This window comes from Petromyzon marinus, chromosome 2, assembly GCF_048934315.1.
Source record: "Petromyzon marinus isolate PM22_M1 ecotype Great Lakes invasive population chromosome 2, UKy_Petmar_22M1.pri1.0, whole genome shotgun sequence".
Taxonomy (NCBI): domain Eukaryota; kingdom Metazoa; phylum Chordata; class Hyperoartia; order Petromyzontiformes; family Petromyzontidae; genus Petromyzon; species Petromyzon marinus.
In genome coordinates, this window is record NC_133668.1 from 25,477,559 (window position 1) to 25,494,298 (window position 16,740).

At 52.7% G+C, this 16,740-nt stretch overlaps 1 protein-coding gene across 1 annotated transcript; it reads right to left on the reverse strand.

The window, feature by feature from the left end:
* Positions 1-2,074: 2,074 nt before the first annotated feature.
* On the reverse strand, positions 2,075-15,977 carry LOC116944623 (homeobox protein Hox-B8-like). The gene is made up of 2 exons (XM_032958353.2): positions 15,319-15,977; positions 2,075-6,626 (listed from the first exon to the last, which is right to left on the reverse strand). Exons 1-2 carry the CDS (start codon positions 15,902-15,904, stop codon positions 6,319-6,321), a joined length of 894 nt encoding a protein of 297 aa, XP_032814244.2. The 5' UTR covers positions 15,905-15,977; the 3' UTR covers positions 2,075-6,318.
* Between the last annotated feature and the right edge of the window lie 763 nt (positions 15,978-16,740).

Consider the following 16,740-nt stretch of genomic DNA (forward strand, 5'->3'; position numbering starts at 1 on the left):
CTTTCGTGACCGCAGGAATCTCTCTCGCCTACTTCATGCATTTTCTTGCTGTGGTTGTTCCACCTGATGCAGATTGCTTGCGTTGCGATCGAAACGTCGTCATTTGTTTAATTTTATTTCTACCCACGTGACTTTACCAAAAGAACCAAAGAGTATGAATATAGGTATATATTTTACGTGTTTTTGTTGTAGATTTGTTAACCTTTCCTACACTTTGCACTCCTGTTGTATTTTCGTATGCGTGTTGTAACTTGCTGACCCCGTGCCCCTACTGTACATCTGTGGAAAAGAGCTTCATAGCTCATCGGATTCCTCAAGTATAAAGATTCTGACTCCTGTCTCCCGGCCCCTCCCCAACCCCTATGGGAATTTATAGCAGCCAAATACTCTGAGTGCATGTTGATTCCTAATGTGCAGGGGTTAAACCGGAGGACCCTGAATAAAATCAATTCACGCGACCACGTGGAAAAGTTTGCGTGTCTCGCTCCCCGTGCTCGTCTGGATTTTTCTCCGGGTCCTCCGGGTTATCCCTCCACATCTCAAAGCAACATCACGCGTTCAGAGCTTTTGGCTGCTGTGATATTAACGCGTGACGAGCCATCATTTGTGTGGCCCGGTCGTTTCCGAAAGAAAAAAAAAGATGCTAATTCGCTCATTGGGCCTCAACTGGTAAACTGAAACGTCCAGAAGACTTTGAAGCTTGTCGAGAAGCGCACGTGGAGGAAGAGCTACGTGAAGGCGATGACGTTGTCTGGCGGTGGTTGTTGTTGACGTTCTTTCGTACTCTTCGTTGCCAACTGTGCCAATCGGAGGTGCGTTGTTGTTGTTGTTGCTGCTGTGTTGCGTAGGGAAGTTCAGCGCCACAACGCGGTGCAAACTTCCACCACCACCACCTAATATCGTGGTGGTGGTCGTAGCTCTGAATCGGCATCAGCCAAGACGCAAGAGGGAGAGAAAGCGCTCTCTCCCTTCGGGCCCCGAGTGCGCGACTCTCAAGCAAAGGACCCTTAACGAAGGGAGTCTCTTAAGACCCTTCCGTCGACCCTCTCCCGGGGGGCGGGGGGGGGGGACAAATGTCGCCGTGCAGAATTGCTCGCGTCAACTTCATTAGACGCTTTCGTGTCCGTGTGTTTGTTTGTTTGTACGTAGCCGTTAGCGCACCGCGCTAAGAGCCCCGGCATCTCGAGTTCGATTCCCGCTCTCGGCCAACACCCAGTGACGATTATCTCTGAATCGATCCAGGGCCTCTCTTAGGTCTACTCAGCCTCAAATGAGTACCTGGTGCGATGCGTAAGTAACGCCGCTAGGGAGACAAAGGCGGTCGGGCGTGGTGCTGGCCACCCACCCCACTCGTGTGCCGTGCCGGCCTTCACAGGCGCTCGCTAACAGCACTTGCCCCGACAGTCTGTTAAGGCTATGCGGGGGATCTTTGTCTTTGTACGTAGGGAGCGGTGGCGTCGCGGTTTCGCGGGCGGCGCTGCCAAACACGACCACCGCTCGCGACCAATATCCGAAGCGGTCCTGTGCCTCCCCTGGGTCGACTCAGCCTCAAAATGAATACCGACCTGGCGCGGTGCGTAAAGACCGCCACTGGGGAGACGAAAGCGGCCGGGGCGTGGTCCCGGCCACACACCCCGTGGTGCCGGCCACACACCCCGTGGTTCCGGCCACACAGCCCGTGGTGCCGGCCACACACCCCGTGGTCCTGGCCGTCCCGACCTGAACAGGCGCTCCCTTACAGCACAGCGTGCTAAGGATACACGGGGTGGGTGGGTGGGGGGGTCTTTGTCTTGTCTGTGTAAATATACAGCACCATTACCACCACATTACTGTAGAGTGCGGCCTGTGTGCTCTCTCTCTCTGCCCTGAAGGAGGGCCATTGCCCGAAACGTTAGGCTGTTGTACACTTGCGTAGCGAGGCAGTTTTGATGGCAAAATGTGATTTTATTTTAATGGACATGTTTTATGCGCCACTGAATCCTGTATTTGTTTTTATTACAAGTTTCACAAAGGATCACGATACGGTGGGCCTAAATGGTACCGTTTGTTTACATTTCAAACGAGGCGCTTCGTGGTTGGTCGTTCGTGAACGCTTTTATTTCTGTTTAAAATTTTAGTTTTTATTGACCGGACGGACAAAACCTTAACAGAAAATATACAACACAAAACAAAAACGACGTAACATATATTGTTGTTGTTGCATATTTATTTTTGTTCGTGTGGTTCCCTGTGTGTGTGTGGATTTACATCGCTTCGGACGAATCTCTCTATACGAGTGTGCACGCAACCACGTGGCCTGTTCTGATTAACGAGTGCTTGATCATTACGAGTGGTATAATTGTAAAATAATAGAGAGAGAGAAAATAAACATATCTTATTATTAACATGCATTAAATGCGTCGAGAGAAGGAAAAAAAACTATATTATATATAAAATAAAATGTTTTTTTTTACGTTTAGGTAGCTCATGTTGTTGGGCACGAAATTCAATCTTTCGATACAAAACAACAAAATCCGTCGACTCATTCACAGAGATCATGCAGTGGAGATCCCTGCACGGCCTGCTAATCAACTCACTTTGAGTCCCAGTTCATTAGCGGAGGTCCAGGAACTCCACGGCCAGATACGACTGCCGATACGTCCGACACCCCCTACATAATACCCGGTTCTTAATTTCAGACCGCGGCAAGTCCGGGGCGTCACCTCGAATGCTATATTGGGCAGAACTACCACCGCGTCCTTCTTAACGCCCTCAGATGGTCTGTATGTTAAACCTGTTCGGATGATTCTAGGATCATATCTACATGGTGCAATTATATGATTCGATTATACCAGGGTTGTCCAAACTCGAGTCCATGCGGCTCGCTACCGCCGCCACCACTACGATACTTACTGCTCCACATTCAAATACGAATTAACTCGTCCCACGCTGCACGCGCCCGATGATTGTTAAACGCGTCCCACGTGACACACTAAGCAATTACCTCCATCTGCGTAGATAGAGCCGATTCGATCTAAGATCGAGATCTCAGTGCGTGCGTACGCGTCCACGTGCTCCAAGCGTACGCGCACACGTGGAACGCGCGGCGTCTAGCACGTCACGTGGCACGCGCCTAACAATCATCGGACGCGTGTAGCGCGGAACGAGTTTGGGAAACCCTGGCGTGTACTCTTGTTGTCTGGTGATATCGCCGAAACCCCCCCCCCCCCCCCTACCATTCCAAGGCGGCCCCATAGCAGCGTTCCGGGCAGATATATCGAGTGAGAAATTACTACTTCTGGAAGAAGAAAAACAGACGAAAGATTCCAACCTTGGTGTGTGTGTGGTTGTTTGGACCCCTACCCGGCACGCGAGCGGTATAACCCACCGTGGGTTTGTCCACCATCAAAACACACGAGTTCAGACCGCTCTGAACACACCGCTGCCCCAAATCAGCGCCACGTCCGCCTTAATGCACTCTGACGTCGCGTGTAGACACACACACACCGCTCACACATGCCTCGCTCACACACACAAACACACACACACTGCTCACACATACCTCGCTCACACGCACAAACACACACACCGCTCACAAACACACACCGCTCACACACACAAACACACACACAAACACACACAAACACACACACAAACACACACACCGCTCACACACACAAACACACACACAAACACCGCTCACACACACACCGCTCACACATGCCTCGCTCACACACACAAACACACACACACACCGCTCACACATGCCTCGCTCACACGCACAAACACACACACCGCTCACAAACACACACCGCTCACACACACAAACACACACACAAACACACACACCGCTCACACACACAAACACACACACAAACACCGCTCACACACACACACACCGCTCACACATGCCTCGCTCACACGCACAAACACACACACCGCTCACAAACACACACCGCTCACACACACAAACACACACACAAACACACACACAAACACACACACAAACACACACACAAACACCGCTCACACACACAAACACACACACAAACCGCTCACACATGCCTCGCTCACACGCACAAACACACACACCGCTCACAAACACACACCGCTCACAAACACACACCGCTCACACACACAAACACACACACAAACACCGCTCACACACACAAACACACACACCGCTCACACACACAAACATACACACAAACACACCACTCACACACACAAACACCGCTCACACACACACAAACACACACACACCGCTCACACACATAAACACACACACACAAACACACACACAAACACACACAAACACACACACCGCTCACAAACACACACCGCTCACACACACAAACACACACACAAACACCGCTCACACACACCGCTCACACACACAAAACACACACACCGCTCACACACACACAAACACACACACACCGCTCACACACATAAACACACACACACAAACACACACACAAACACACACAAACACACACACCGCTCACAAACACACACCGCTCACACACACAAACACACACACAAACACCGCTCACACACACCGCTCACACACACAAAACACACACACCGCTCACACACCCAAACATACACACAAACACAGCGCTCACACACACAACACACACGCACAAACACACACACCGCTCACACACAAACACAAACACCGCTCACACACACAAACACACACACCGCTCACACACACAAACACACACACAAATACACACACAAACACACACATAAACACACACACAAAAAAACACACCGCTCACACACACACAAACACACACAAACGCACACATAAACACATACACAAACAACATACCGCTCACACATGCCTCGCTCACACACACAAACACACACAAACACACACACCGCTCACACACACCGCTCACACACAAACACACACACCGCTCACACACACAAACACCGCTCACACACAGAAACACTCACACACAAACACACATACCGCTCACACACAAACACACACACAAACACACACACCGCTCACACACATAAACACACACAAACGCACACACCGCTCACACACACCACACACAAACACATACCGCTCACACATGCCTCGCTCACACACACAAACACACACACCGCTCACACACACAAACACACACACAAACACACATGCCTCGCTCACACACACAAACACACACACCGCTCACACACATAAACACACACAAACGCACACACCGCTCACACACACCACACACAAACACATACCGCTCACACACACAAACACACACAAACACACACCCCGCTCACACACACAAACACACACACAAACACACATGCCTCGCTCACACACACAAACACACACACCGCTCACACACATAAACACACACAAACGCACACACCGCTCACACACACCACACACAAACACATACCGCTCACACACACAAACACACACAAACACACACACCGCTCACACACACACACAAACACAGCGCTCACACACACAAACACACACACCGCTCACGCATGCCTCGCTCACACAAAGACAAAGATCCCCCGTGTAGCCATAACTGACTGTTGGGGCAAGTGCTGTTAGCGAGCACCACCTAAGAAGGCCGACACCGCGCGCGAAGGGGCGGGTGGCCACCACCACACCCCCACCGCCGAAGTCTCCCAGGTGGCCACGTTTTACACACTGCACCAGGTACTCATTTAAGGCTGAGTCGACCCAGTTCGGATAATCGCTGTCACTGGTGTTGGTGGCCGTGAGCGGGCATCGACCTTTTTCTCGGCTCGCCGGAATCGTAGCACAGCAGCGCGCTAACCGCTGCGCCACCGCTCCCCAAACACACAGACACACACACACAGACGCACACACTCACAGACATCGCGATCCGCACACTGCGATTTAGTTTTGTTTCACAGAGCGGGTATAATAATCACGATAATCATGATTATTATTTGACGAGGCCAGATTTAAGGTGGGTTTTTTTTTCCTCTTGTTTTTTTTTGCCCGTTCGAACCAGGGAGACGATTCGCTCTCTGATCATCGCCGTCGATCCCGCCAGGCGAGTTGGGAGCCGGGGAGTTGCCGGGGTTGATCACAGCAGAGCCGGACGATGGTCGTGCGCGTTGCTCCGCGTCAGGTCCGATGTTGAACTTCGTTCGCACCGTACGCAGCAAACCGTGCTCATTGGAGGTGCGGGGGAGGGGGAAGGACACAAACGAAGCGCGCGTTGGTCTCACGCTTCCGGTCTTGCTACACCGCGCCACATCCTTCCCCCCCACCCCCCTACCGTGCTGCTACATCACCACCACCACCATCACCACCATCATCACCAATCGCCACCATCGTCATTCCGCATCCTCGTTCTTTGAGGTACCCTCCGAGCCCTCGTCCGCAGAGTTCTCGTCGGCTTTGTCGGGATCCTTGACCATGTCCTCCTTCCTCGCCGGGAACTTGTCCCTGTTGTTCTCCTTCTTCCACTTCATGCGCCGGTTCTGGAACCAGATCTTGACCTGGCGCTCGGTGAGGCCCAGCGCGTGCGACACCTCGATGCGCCGTTTGCGCGTCAGGTACGGGTTGAAGAGGAACTCCTTCTCCAGCTCGAGGGTCTGGTAGCGCGAGTAGGTCTGGCGCCCACGTCGCCTGCCCGGTCCCACTGCGATCGCACACGGATACGGACAGAAGAATAAACTCAGGCATGAACATTTTTTTTTATTTTACGTGGTTAAGGCCCACTGGGCTGCTACATCGTTATTTTGAAGAAGCGACCCGAGCACAGATGATGGCTTATCACGTGGACATTTCTCGCGGACAAATACTCTAAACGCGCGATGTTGATTCTGAATGTGGAGGGGAAAAACCGGAGGACCCCGGAAAACAAAATGCAGACGACCACGGGGAGGGAGACACGAAATCTCTCCCCGTGGTCGCGTGGATTTTTTCTTCATATCCGGATCCTTCGGTTTCCCTCTACACATTTATAATCGACACGAGTATTTGGCTGCTATACATTTCCACGTGATAAGCCACTTTTGTTGCGCTATCACTTGTGTGGCCAGGCCGCTTTTGAACGAGAGCTAACGTAGCTCAGTTTGGGGTTGTACCTGGTAAAATAAAAAAAACACGATAGTTCAATTTTAAAGCAGCCCCTGCCTGACGATGCTTCCAATGGCTGTGGAGCATATGTGCTGCCCTTCGTACAACACCGCAGCTAGCGTGCGGTCATTGCCACTGCCCTCACACGAAGCGTAGCCGCTGCCCAACCACGCGGGCAGCGTCTCTGCTGCCTGTAACAAAACGCTCCACGCGTTACGAGTACTTGCTGGAGTCTCTAGCAGAACGCTCCACGCGTTAAGGGTACTTGCTGGAGTCTATAACAGAACGCTCCACGCGTTAAGGGTACTTGCTGGAGTCTATAACAGAACGCTCCACGCGTTAAGGGTACGTGCTGGAGTCTGTAACAGAACGCTCCACGCGTTAAGGGTATTTGCTGGAGTCTATAACAGAACGCTCCACGCGTTAAGGGTACTTGCTGGAGTCTATAACAGAACGCTCCACGCGTTAAGGGTACTTGCTGGAGTCTATAACAGAACGCTCCACGTGTTAAGGGTACTTGCTGGAGTCTATAACAGAACGCTCCACGCGTTAAGGGTACTTGCTGGAGTCTATAACAGAACGCTCCACGCGTTAAGGGTACTTGCTGGAGTCTATAACAGAACGCTCCACGCGTTAAGGGTACTTGTTGGAGTCTGTAACAGAACGCTCCACGCGTTAAGGGTACTTGCTGGAGTCTATAACAAAACGCATCCGCTATCAGTAAATGCTGCTGCCCTACTGGACACAGACGCTGCCAAGCAATGTTGCCCTTCGACACGACGCAACCGCTGTTAGTCAATGCTGCCCTTCAACATCATTATATACTGTATATACTGTTTATATATATACAGAGTGGCCCAAACGTCAGGATACACAGGGTTACTTATTTTTTTTACAAATCACGGGGGGTTATTTAATGTATTTTAACACATTTTCAAACCGACTGGCATCACACGTGAATTTGTGGACTTTTCCAACGTTAAAAAAACGTGAAATAACCCCATGTGTCCAGACTTTTGGGCCACCCTGTCTATCAAAAACATATCAATACATACCCACCACGACAATGGCTACCGATGGTAAGGATCAACCGTGCGGCGTATGCAAAGTGTGTACGTTGAACTTCTTTCGCACCGTACACAGCCGACCGCGCCAATCGGAGGTGCGGCCGAGGCCGAGGTTAATGTCCGGTACTGGCGCTTGAAGCCCACGTGGAATTGAACGCCGATGCCTACGCGGACACACGGATCACTCCTCTGTGACCGCCATCCTTACAAATTGGCTACTTGGCCGCTCAGTCGCCGGAGGTCCCGGTTCTGGCCTCATCGGAGGGATCGCGTCGAGAAGAAGGAGCCGAGAGTGGTTCTCGACGTCTGGAGGCACCACCGCAACAACAAAGACAAAGATTCACCACCCCCCCCCCCCGTATAGCCTCAGCATACAGTTGGGGCAAGTGCTGCTGGCGAGCACCTACGGAGGCCGGCACGGCACGCGAGGGGGAGGTTTGGGTGGCCAGAACCACGCCCGGCCGCCTTTGTCTCCCCGAGCGGCGGTGTTTTCTACACACCGCGCCAGGTGCTCGTTTGAGGGCCGAGCCGAACCCAGCTAAGCGCGCCCCCAAGACCGTTCCAGACGATCGTCAACGGCGTTGTCCGCGAGCGGGAATCGAACTCGGGGACGCCGGGTTCGCAGCGGTCAGCGCGCTGACCACCGACGCCCCCCCCCACCCACCCACCGCAACGAGCACGCGCACACGGAGGAGGCGCGCGCGCGCGCACGGAGGAGGCGCGCGCGCGCGCTCGCACTCCCTAGGCGATCGAGAAGTGACGCCGAGAATGCGAATGCAATGCCGGGGGCTTAATGACGCTTGAATCCCTGGGTCAGCAGTCCACGCACCATCGCCCGTGTGTGCGCTGCCGTTGCCTTCAGTGTAGCTCACACTTGTGGTGGTCTAGGGACCTTCAGTGTTGCTCACACTTGTGGTGGTCTAGGGACCTTCAGTGTTGTTCACACTTGTGGTGGTCCAGGGACCTTCAGTGTTGCTCACACTTGTGGTGGTCTAGGGACCTTCACTGTAGCTCACACTTGTGGTTTAGGGGCCTTCAGTGTTGCTCACACTTGTGGTGGTCTAGGGACCTTCAGTGTTGCTCACACTTGTGGTGGTCTAGGGACCTTCAGTGTAGCTCACACTTGTGGTGGTCTAGGAGCCTTCAGTGTAGCTCACACTTGTGGTGTAGGGACCTTCAGTGTAGCTCACACTTGTGGTCTAGGGGCCTTCAGTGTTGTTCACACTTGTGGTGGTCTAGGGACCTTCAGTGTAGCTCACACTTGTGGTGGTCTAGGGACCTTCAGTGTAGCTCACACTTGTGGTGGTCTAGGGACCTTCAGTGTTGCTCACACTTGTGGTGGTCTAGGGACCTTCAGTGTAGCTCACACTTGTGGTGGTCTAGGGACCTTCAGTGTTGTTCACACTCGTGGTGGTCTAGGGACCTTCAGTGTTGATCACACTTGTGGTCTAGGGACCTTCAGTGTTGTTCACACTTGTGGTGGTCTAGGGACGTTCAGTGTAGCTCACACTTGTGGTGTAGGGACCTTCAGTGTAGCTCACACTTGTGGTGGTCTAGGGACCTTCAGTGTTGTTCACACTTGTGGTGGTCTAGGGACCTTCAGTGTAGCTCACACTTGTGGTCTAGGGGCCTTCAGTGTTGTTCACACTTGTGGTCTAGGGACCTTCAGTGTAGCTCACACTTGTGGTCTAGGGACCTTCAGTGTTGCTCACACTTGTGGTGGTCTAGGGACCTTCAGTGTAGCTCACACTTGTGGTGGTCTAGGGACCTTCAGTGTTGTTCACACTTGTGGTGGTCTAGGGACCTTCAGTGTTGCTCACACTTGTGGTGGTCTAGGGACCTTCAGTGTTGTTCACACTTGTAGTGGTCTAGGGACCTTCAGTGTTGTTCACACTTGTGGTGGTCTAGGGACCTTCAGTGTTGTTCACACTTGTGGTGTAGGGACCTTCAGTGTTGTTCACACTTGTGGTGGTCTAGGGACCTTCATTGTTGCTCACACTTGTGGTGGTCTAGGGACCTTCAGTGTTGTTCACACTTGTGGTGGTCTAGGGACCTTCAGTGTAGCTCACACTTGTGGTGGTTTAGGGACCTTCAGTGTTGTTCACACTTGTGGTGGTCTAGGGACCTTCAGTGTAGCTCACACTTGTGGTCTAGGGGCCTTCAGTGTTGTTCACACTTGTGGTCTAGGGACCTTCAGTGTAGCTCACACTTGTGGTCTAGGGACCTTCAGTGTTGCTCACACTTGTGGTGGTCTAGGGACCTTCAGTGTAGCTCACACTTGTGGTGGTCTAGGGACCTTCAGTGTTGTTCACACTTGTGGTGGTCTAGGGACCTTCAGTGTTGCTCACACTTGTGGTGGTCTAGGGACCTTCAGTGTTGTTCACACTTGTAGTGGTCTAGGGACCTTCAGTGTTGTTCACACTTGTGGTGGTCTAGGGACCTTCAGTGTTGTTCACACTTGTGGTGTAGGGACCTTCAGTGTTGTTCACACTTGTGGTGGTCTAGGGACCTTCATTGTTGCTCACACTTGTGGTCTAGGGACCTTCAGTGTTGTTCACACTTGTGGTCTAGGGGCCTTCAGTGTTGCTCACACTTGTGGTGGTCTAGGGACCTTCAGTGTAGCTCACACTTTTGGTGGTCTAGGGGCCTTCAGTGTTGTTCACACTTGTGGTGGTCTAGGGACCTTCAGTGTTGCTCACACTTGTGGTGGTCTAGGGACCTTCAGTGTAGCTCACACTTGTGGTGGTCTAGGGATCTTCATTGTTGATCACACTTGTGGTGGTCTAGGGACCTTCAGTGTAGCTCACACTTGTGGTGGTCTAGGGACCTTCAGTGTTGCTCACACTTGTGGTCTAGGGACCTTCAGTGTTGTTCACACTTGTGGTCTAGGGACCTTCAGTGTTGTTCACACTTGTGGTGGTCTAGGGACCTTCCCTGACTCAGCCTCAAATGAGTACGAGGGAAGACAAAGGGGGCCGGGCGTGGTTCCTGGTCACCCCCCCCCCCACCCCGCGTGCGCCGACCCGGCCGTCATTTGTGAGCCCGCAAACAGCACTTGCCTCAAAAGTCTCTCGAGGCTATCCTGGGGAGCATTGCCTTTGTCGTTTATCTTTTGATGTCGTCGTCATTGCATCGTAACGTCTCGGTGCATTTGTTGAAAGTTACTTTAATCAATTCGCATGCATCGTGTTTTTACAAAGACATAATGTCTATATTGTGCAGCCAACTCATGTTGAGAGAGAGAGAGAGGCGGATATGGTTAATGAAAGGTAATGTAACGCAGTATGGGCAGCTGTCGACACATGCCTGTATGTGTGTGTGTGTGTTCGTATTTTGTCGTGTGTCGGATCGTCTGCTGCTCACGAGCAATAACAATTATGAATATCTGAACCAGTCGTGGCCTTCCCTAGGTCCACTCGGCATGCAATTGAGCACCTGGTGTGGTGAGTAAAAACACATCGGTAATGTGGAGACACAGGCGGTGGGACGTGATTCTGTCCAGCCACTCCCTCGTGACGGCGACTCGCTGACAGCAGTTCCTCCCGCCGGCAGTATGCTCGAGACTGTGTCTACATGCTGTAGGCATTACACATTCGTCTTTTACTTTAGGTGCATTCACTGCTAGGTAGTAGAACCCCAAGTGTCTGGTTGAACGCCTTTGCTATGCAAAGCGCATGGCATTTGCGTTATGATCGCTATGCGAGACGTCACTTAGTCAAGCTATCGGTCTATTCTGCGTACTTGTATACGTCTGCGAAAGAGGTTCAATGCATCGTGTTGGGAGGCCCGTGTTGCTAGACCCTCTCGTTTGATATGATCGGAAAATGCCCGTCCTAATGATCGTAAAAAAATGTCAAAATTCTTCGCTAATTTCTATAAACAAATGATCAAGGACAGCCCCAATGGCTCTCTCTTCGTGCTGGCACGGAGTCGTTCGACCGCCGTGTGATTCGTGACCGCAATCGCCGACGCGAGTGCCGGTGCCGTCTCATCCGTGACCCCAACAACGGGCAGCAAAGCATCTTCGGTGCGTGCGTTCGAGTTGTCGACAATTCCGAGTGCACGTGGAGGCGGACGGATGGACCTTCGTCCGCATCCCGCTCGTTCAACGGCGTCCGATTGAGCGCGGCTGACCACGATACGTTGCGATAGAAGCGCTACGTGCGTACAGAGGCGCGATATGGGCCCCGATCACATCGCTCGCCACAGTCGAGGGTCTTGCACGCAACGTGGTTTACTCTCCGCGTGCAATTCCGTGCAAAGCAACTTCTCGGCACGCTGACGGACACCGGAGACTATGCACTTGTGAAACGTCTCGATTGAAAACTCAATTCTATATTAATGCTTTTTTTTCTCGTGTTTGGTGTGTTCGTCTTTACCCCCGAACCTTCAACATACATGCACACATAGACGATGTCATTATAATATATATACGGCAATACCCCGGTTAACGTCGGTGGATGCGTTCCTGCACAGGTGCAAAGGCGAATATCAAAGCGACGTAAATCGAAGCGATTTGCAGGGTCGTGGGTGGTGGTGGTGGTGGAGGCGAAGGCTGAGAGGCGACGCATAACGAGAAAGGGCAGACGACGACGTTGTCACGCGACGTACGTGCTGGCTTGAGGTGACGCAAATCGGGTAGCGGTGATCATAAAGCGACGACGCATTTTGCGAAACGACGTGAAACGGGGGCAGACGGTAAATTGTGGCGTAAGAAAAAGGGGTTCGTGTGGTTGATGCAGACATGGTTCATTTCAAAAAGGTTTCCGTTTGGTGTTTTAACATCTCAACCCAACTGTTTTATTGCCAGAAAGGGTAAAAAAAACATTCTTATATTTTGATACCTGCAAGGGAGGTCTCATGATGTAAATTTGGGTGTTACTGAGTTTGTACGATCGACCTAAATGTCTCAATCCACTGCTGAATGAATCCCTTCTCCAAGCAGTGTCCGTCACGAGTGGTTCGTTTTGACCATACTTCACCACGCTCGTCACTGCGGGTCGGTGAACGAGGGATGGCCCGTGTCAGGACAGGTTCAGATATAACTCGCAGCTGATGGTTTTAGCCGTCGATGGAAATCGAACTCGGGTCGCTGGGTTCATCATAGCGCAGTGCGCTGACCACAACGCCACCGCTCCTCCTTCTTCTCCTTACCCTCCCCCTCACCCCCCATATACGAGAGATATAAAACAAATAGCCATGCACATTTATTTCAGGTGCTGTCTTAATACTCAAAAGAGCGGTGCGGGTTTATCTCAAGTGGCGGCCCAGAGCCCATCGAGTGAAATCCCACGTGACTATGGCAGGTCAAAAAACAAAGATCCCCCATATAGCCTTAACAGACTGTAGGGGCAAGTGCTGTTAGCGAGCACCTATGAAGGCCGGAACGGTACACGAGGGGGTGGGTGGCCAGCACCACGCCCGACCGCCTTTGTCTCCCTAGTGGCAATGTTTACACACCGCACCAGGTACTCATTTGAGGCTGAGTCGACCCAGGGGAGGCCCGGGACCGGTTCTTATAATCGTCACTGGTGGTGGCCGTGAGCGGGAATCGAACCTGGGTCGCCAGGTTCATAGCGCAGCGCGCTAACCGCTACACTATCGCTCCCCACGTATGGCAGGTCACACACAATAGCACCGACAATTTTTCCATTAAGTCTGCATGGGACAGTGCGCTTGAGCGGTTAACAGAGCAAACAAACAAACAAAAAAACACCGAGCAACGCGAACTGTTAAATGATCGTGACCATTTGAAGAAAAATCAAATCTTTCCTTCACTTGCAGCGCATCACAACGGGCGTCTGTAAGTTAAACTTTAGTCACCCACCCCCTAATAAAAGCCGCTTAGCAACTTATAAGAGTTATTTACGGAGAGTGAACCACATGCGGTGATGAGCAGTGTCTCCGGTGTCTATGGGGGTGGAGCGGTGGCCAAGTGGGTTATTAGCGCACTGCGACTCGGAACGAGTTCACTTTAACTCGACGATTGAAATCAGTGCGGGAACGATGATCAGAAACCGTTCCTGACTCCGATCCGGGCGTAGAGACCGGTGGCGTGTGGTGATCACCGCGCTGTGCTAAGATAAACCAAGTTTAACACGTAGTAGTAGTAGTAGCAGCAGTAGGCTTTCGCGACCAATATCGTCCATAATACGGCTAGTTGTAGTTACTGGCGAGACGTCGTACTCAGATTGTAAATGTCGTGGCTTGGCTCTTCAACACATCGGCTATGCTATACTCGTGACGAATTGGCCACGTTCTTTTTACGTGACAAACCTTCTTCTTTGGTTCTTTCGGTAAAGTCACGTAGAATGCGAATAAAATAATAAATTGATAAAATAACACGATAATATTCTCACGACGTTTCGGCCACAACACAAGCGGCCTTCATCAGGTGAAGGGACGAGACTGTCTGGAGGACAGCGCTGGAGTCTCCAGACGGGGACGAGACTGAAAAGAGTGCAGACAAGCCACCCCCCCCCCCCCCCCACACACACAATCTACCCTGTCCATCGATTGAAATCGCCACTGAAATCTATATCAAGTTAAAAAAAAACTAAATACGCGTACGCATTAAAAATGACCACCGAGGTGGCCTTTCGCTCACGCGTCTAGAGTTGACGTCATTTGAGCGTGCGGTTTGAATATACGGTACACACATTCCTCGTTTATTATTATTATTATTATCATAATCATCAAATTACGCTCGTGTTGAACCGAGGGGTAACTGCCCGATCGCGTGCCACGTGAATAAACCTACCTTTAGTGAACGGCCGAGTCAAATTCTCGCCAACTTATTTATTGACTTACACAACACCGTATATACATACATTTTTAACACGACCTTGTTAAAACCATAATAAACACGACAAAACCTCTCTCTCTGTGATATGCGTGGCGATAAACTCTTTAAGCGCTCGTCTGAAGCGCGCGCGTGTGTGTGTGTGTGTACGCGCGCGAGTCTCAAGCATAATATTGCTCTCATTCTCTCAGTCAGCGCGCTCGCTTTAACGACTGTAAAATACAGCCGCAGACCGGGCCCCTTCTCCTATTCAAAAAAATATGGACTCGTAAACGACGCCGAAGCCGGGTGCGCAGAGCTGCTCGCTGAGTTATGTACACACACAGAGAGAGAGAGAGGCAGCCGCACACGTTCGCACGTATTTACTGCTCGCTACCTCTTACCTTGGCTCCTCATCCATGGGAAGAGCGGCGCTGATGACGCCCCCTGCACGGGGAATTCCACCTCGTCCTCCGCGCAGGGCCCCAGAGCCTTGAAGTCGGCGTGGAATTGAGCCGCTGCTCCTCCACCGCCGCCGCACTCCGACTGCAGGGCGAACATCGGCTGCCTCCCGCACGGAAACGCAGCGTAGCCGTAGAAGTTGGCCGACGGTTCGAGCGCGGCGCACGAGGCGGGCTGCGGGTACGCGGCCGATCCGGACACTCCGTGCTGCTGCTGCTGCTGGTGGTGGTGGTGGTAAAAGTCCTGGGGGTGGTGGTGGTGGTGGCTGTGGTGGGACCCCGCGCCGCCCTGCGCCATCCCGGACGGGAGATCGAATCCGGCCGCCGCCGCCGCGGCTGCTGCGGCCGCGGCTGCCGCGGCCGCAGCCGCAGCGGCGGCGGCTCCGCCGTGCCCCGCGGGGCCGTAGAAGACCGCCTGACGAGCGCTCATTCCTTCGGCGCCCGTCAGGCGGCAGTCGTAGTAGGTGGGACGCATCGCCTCGCCCGCCTTGTACTTGCCGAAGAGGGAATTCGCGAAGTAGGAATTCATCGGGAGGACGTGGAAGGAGGCAAACGGCGGGCGACGCCTGAGCCGGGGTAGGCGTCCCTCCAACCCCAACACCCACCCCCCCCCCCTCCCCAACTCTGTCAGTCACACGACGGCCTGCGCATCGAGGAGGAGGAAGGCGCGCGCCACGGAATCCTCGACGCGGCGCGGGCTCCCATGGATGATTACGACGGCAGCTGCTGCTGCTGCTGCTGCTGCTGGCTTCCTCGATGCGTATTTAGGTTAGCGCGGCCATTTAGGCCTATAACACATAAGGGCGGGGGGGGGGTGGTGGTGGTGGGAGCTGGGGGTTCGTAAAACCCCCCACCAAAAAAAAAATCCGGTCTCTCGCCGCACGCCGGCGATCAAATGTCGTATTTAGCCCTCCGAGGTTCGGTCACCGCGTGGAATTTACTGCCACGGCACCCAACCCGCTGGCAGCGCACCGCTCCATGGAGCTGCTGCTGATGATGATGATGATGCTGCTGCTGCGCTTCCAACCACCACCACCACCACCCCCCCCGACGCACCTCTTCCTCCACCACCCCCCTCCAACTTCCTCTCCCCCCCCCCCCCCGCAGCTTATACCACCTCCCGCTGCAAAAAAAAAAATGGAAAATATCGAGGCGGATTATTACGTCGCAGCAACAAAAATGACAGACTTCACGCGCAGCGCGCTGCAACACAATAAAACCATAACCGGACGCACGTGCGCTGTGTCTGAAGATGAAATCCGACACCCACCACCCCCAGAGGTGGTGGTGTGAGCATCAAAATCGTCTCTGCTGCAAAACGTTTCGTGCGCATCGCCGAGAAACGATCGCTTCAAAGGTCGCGCA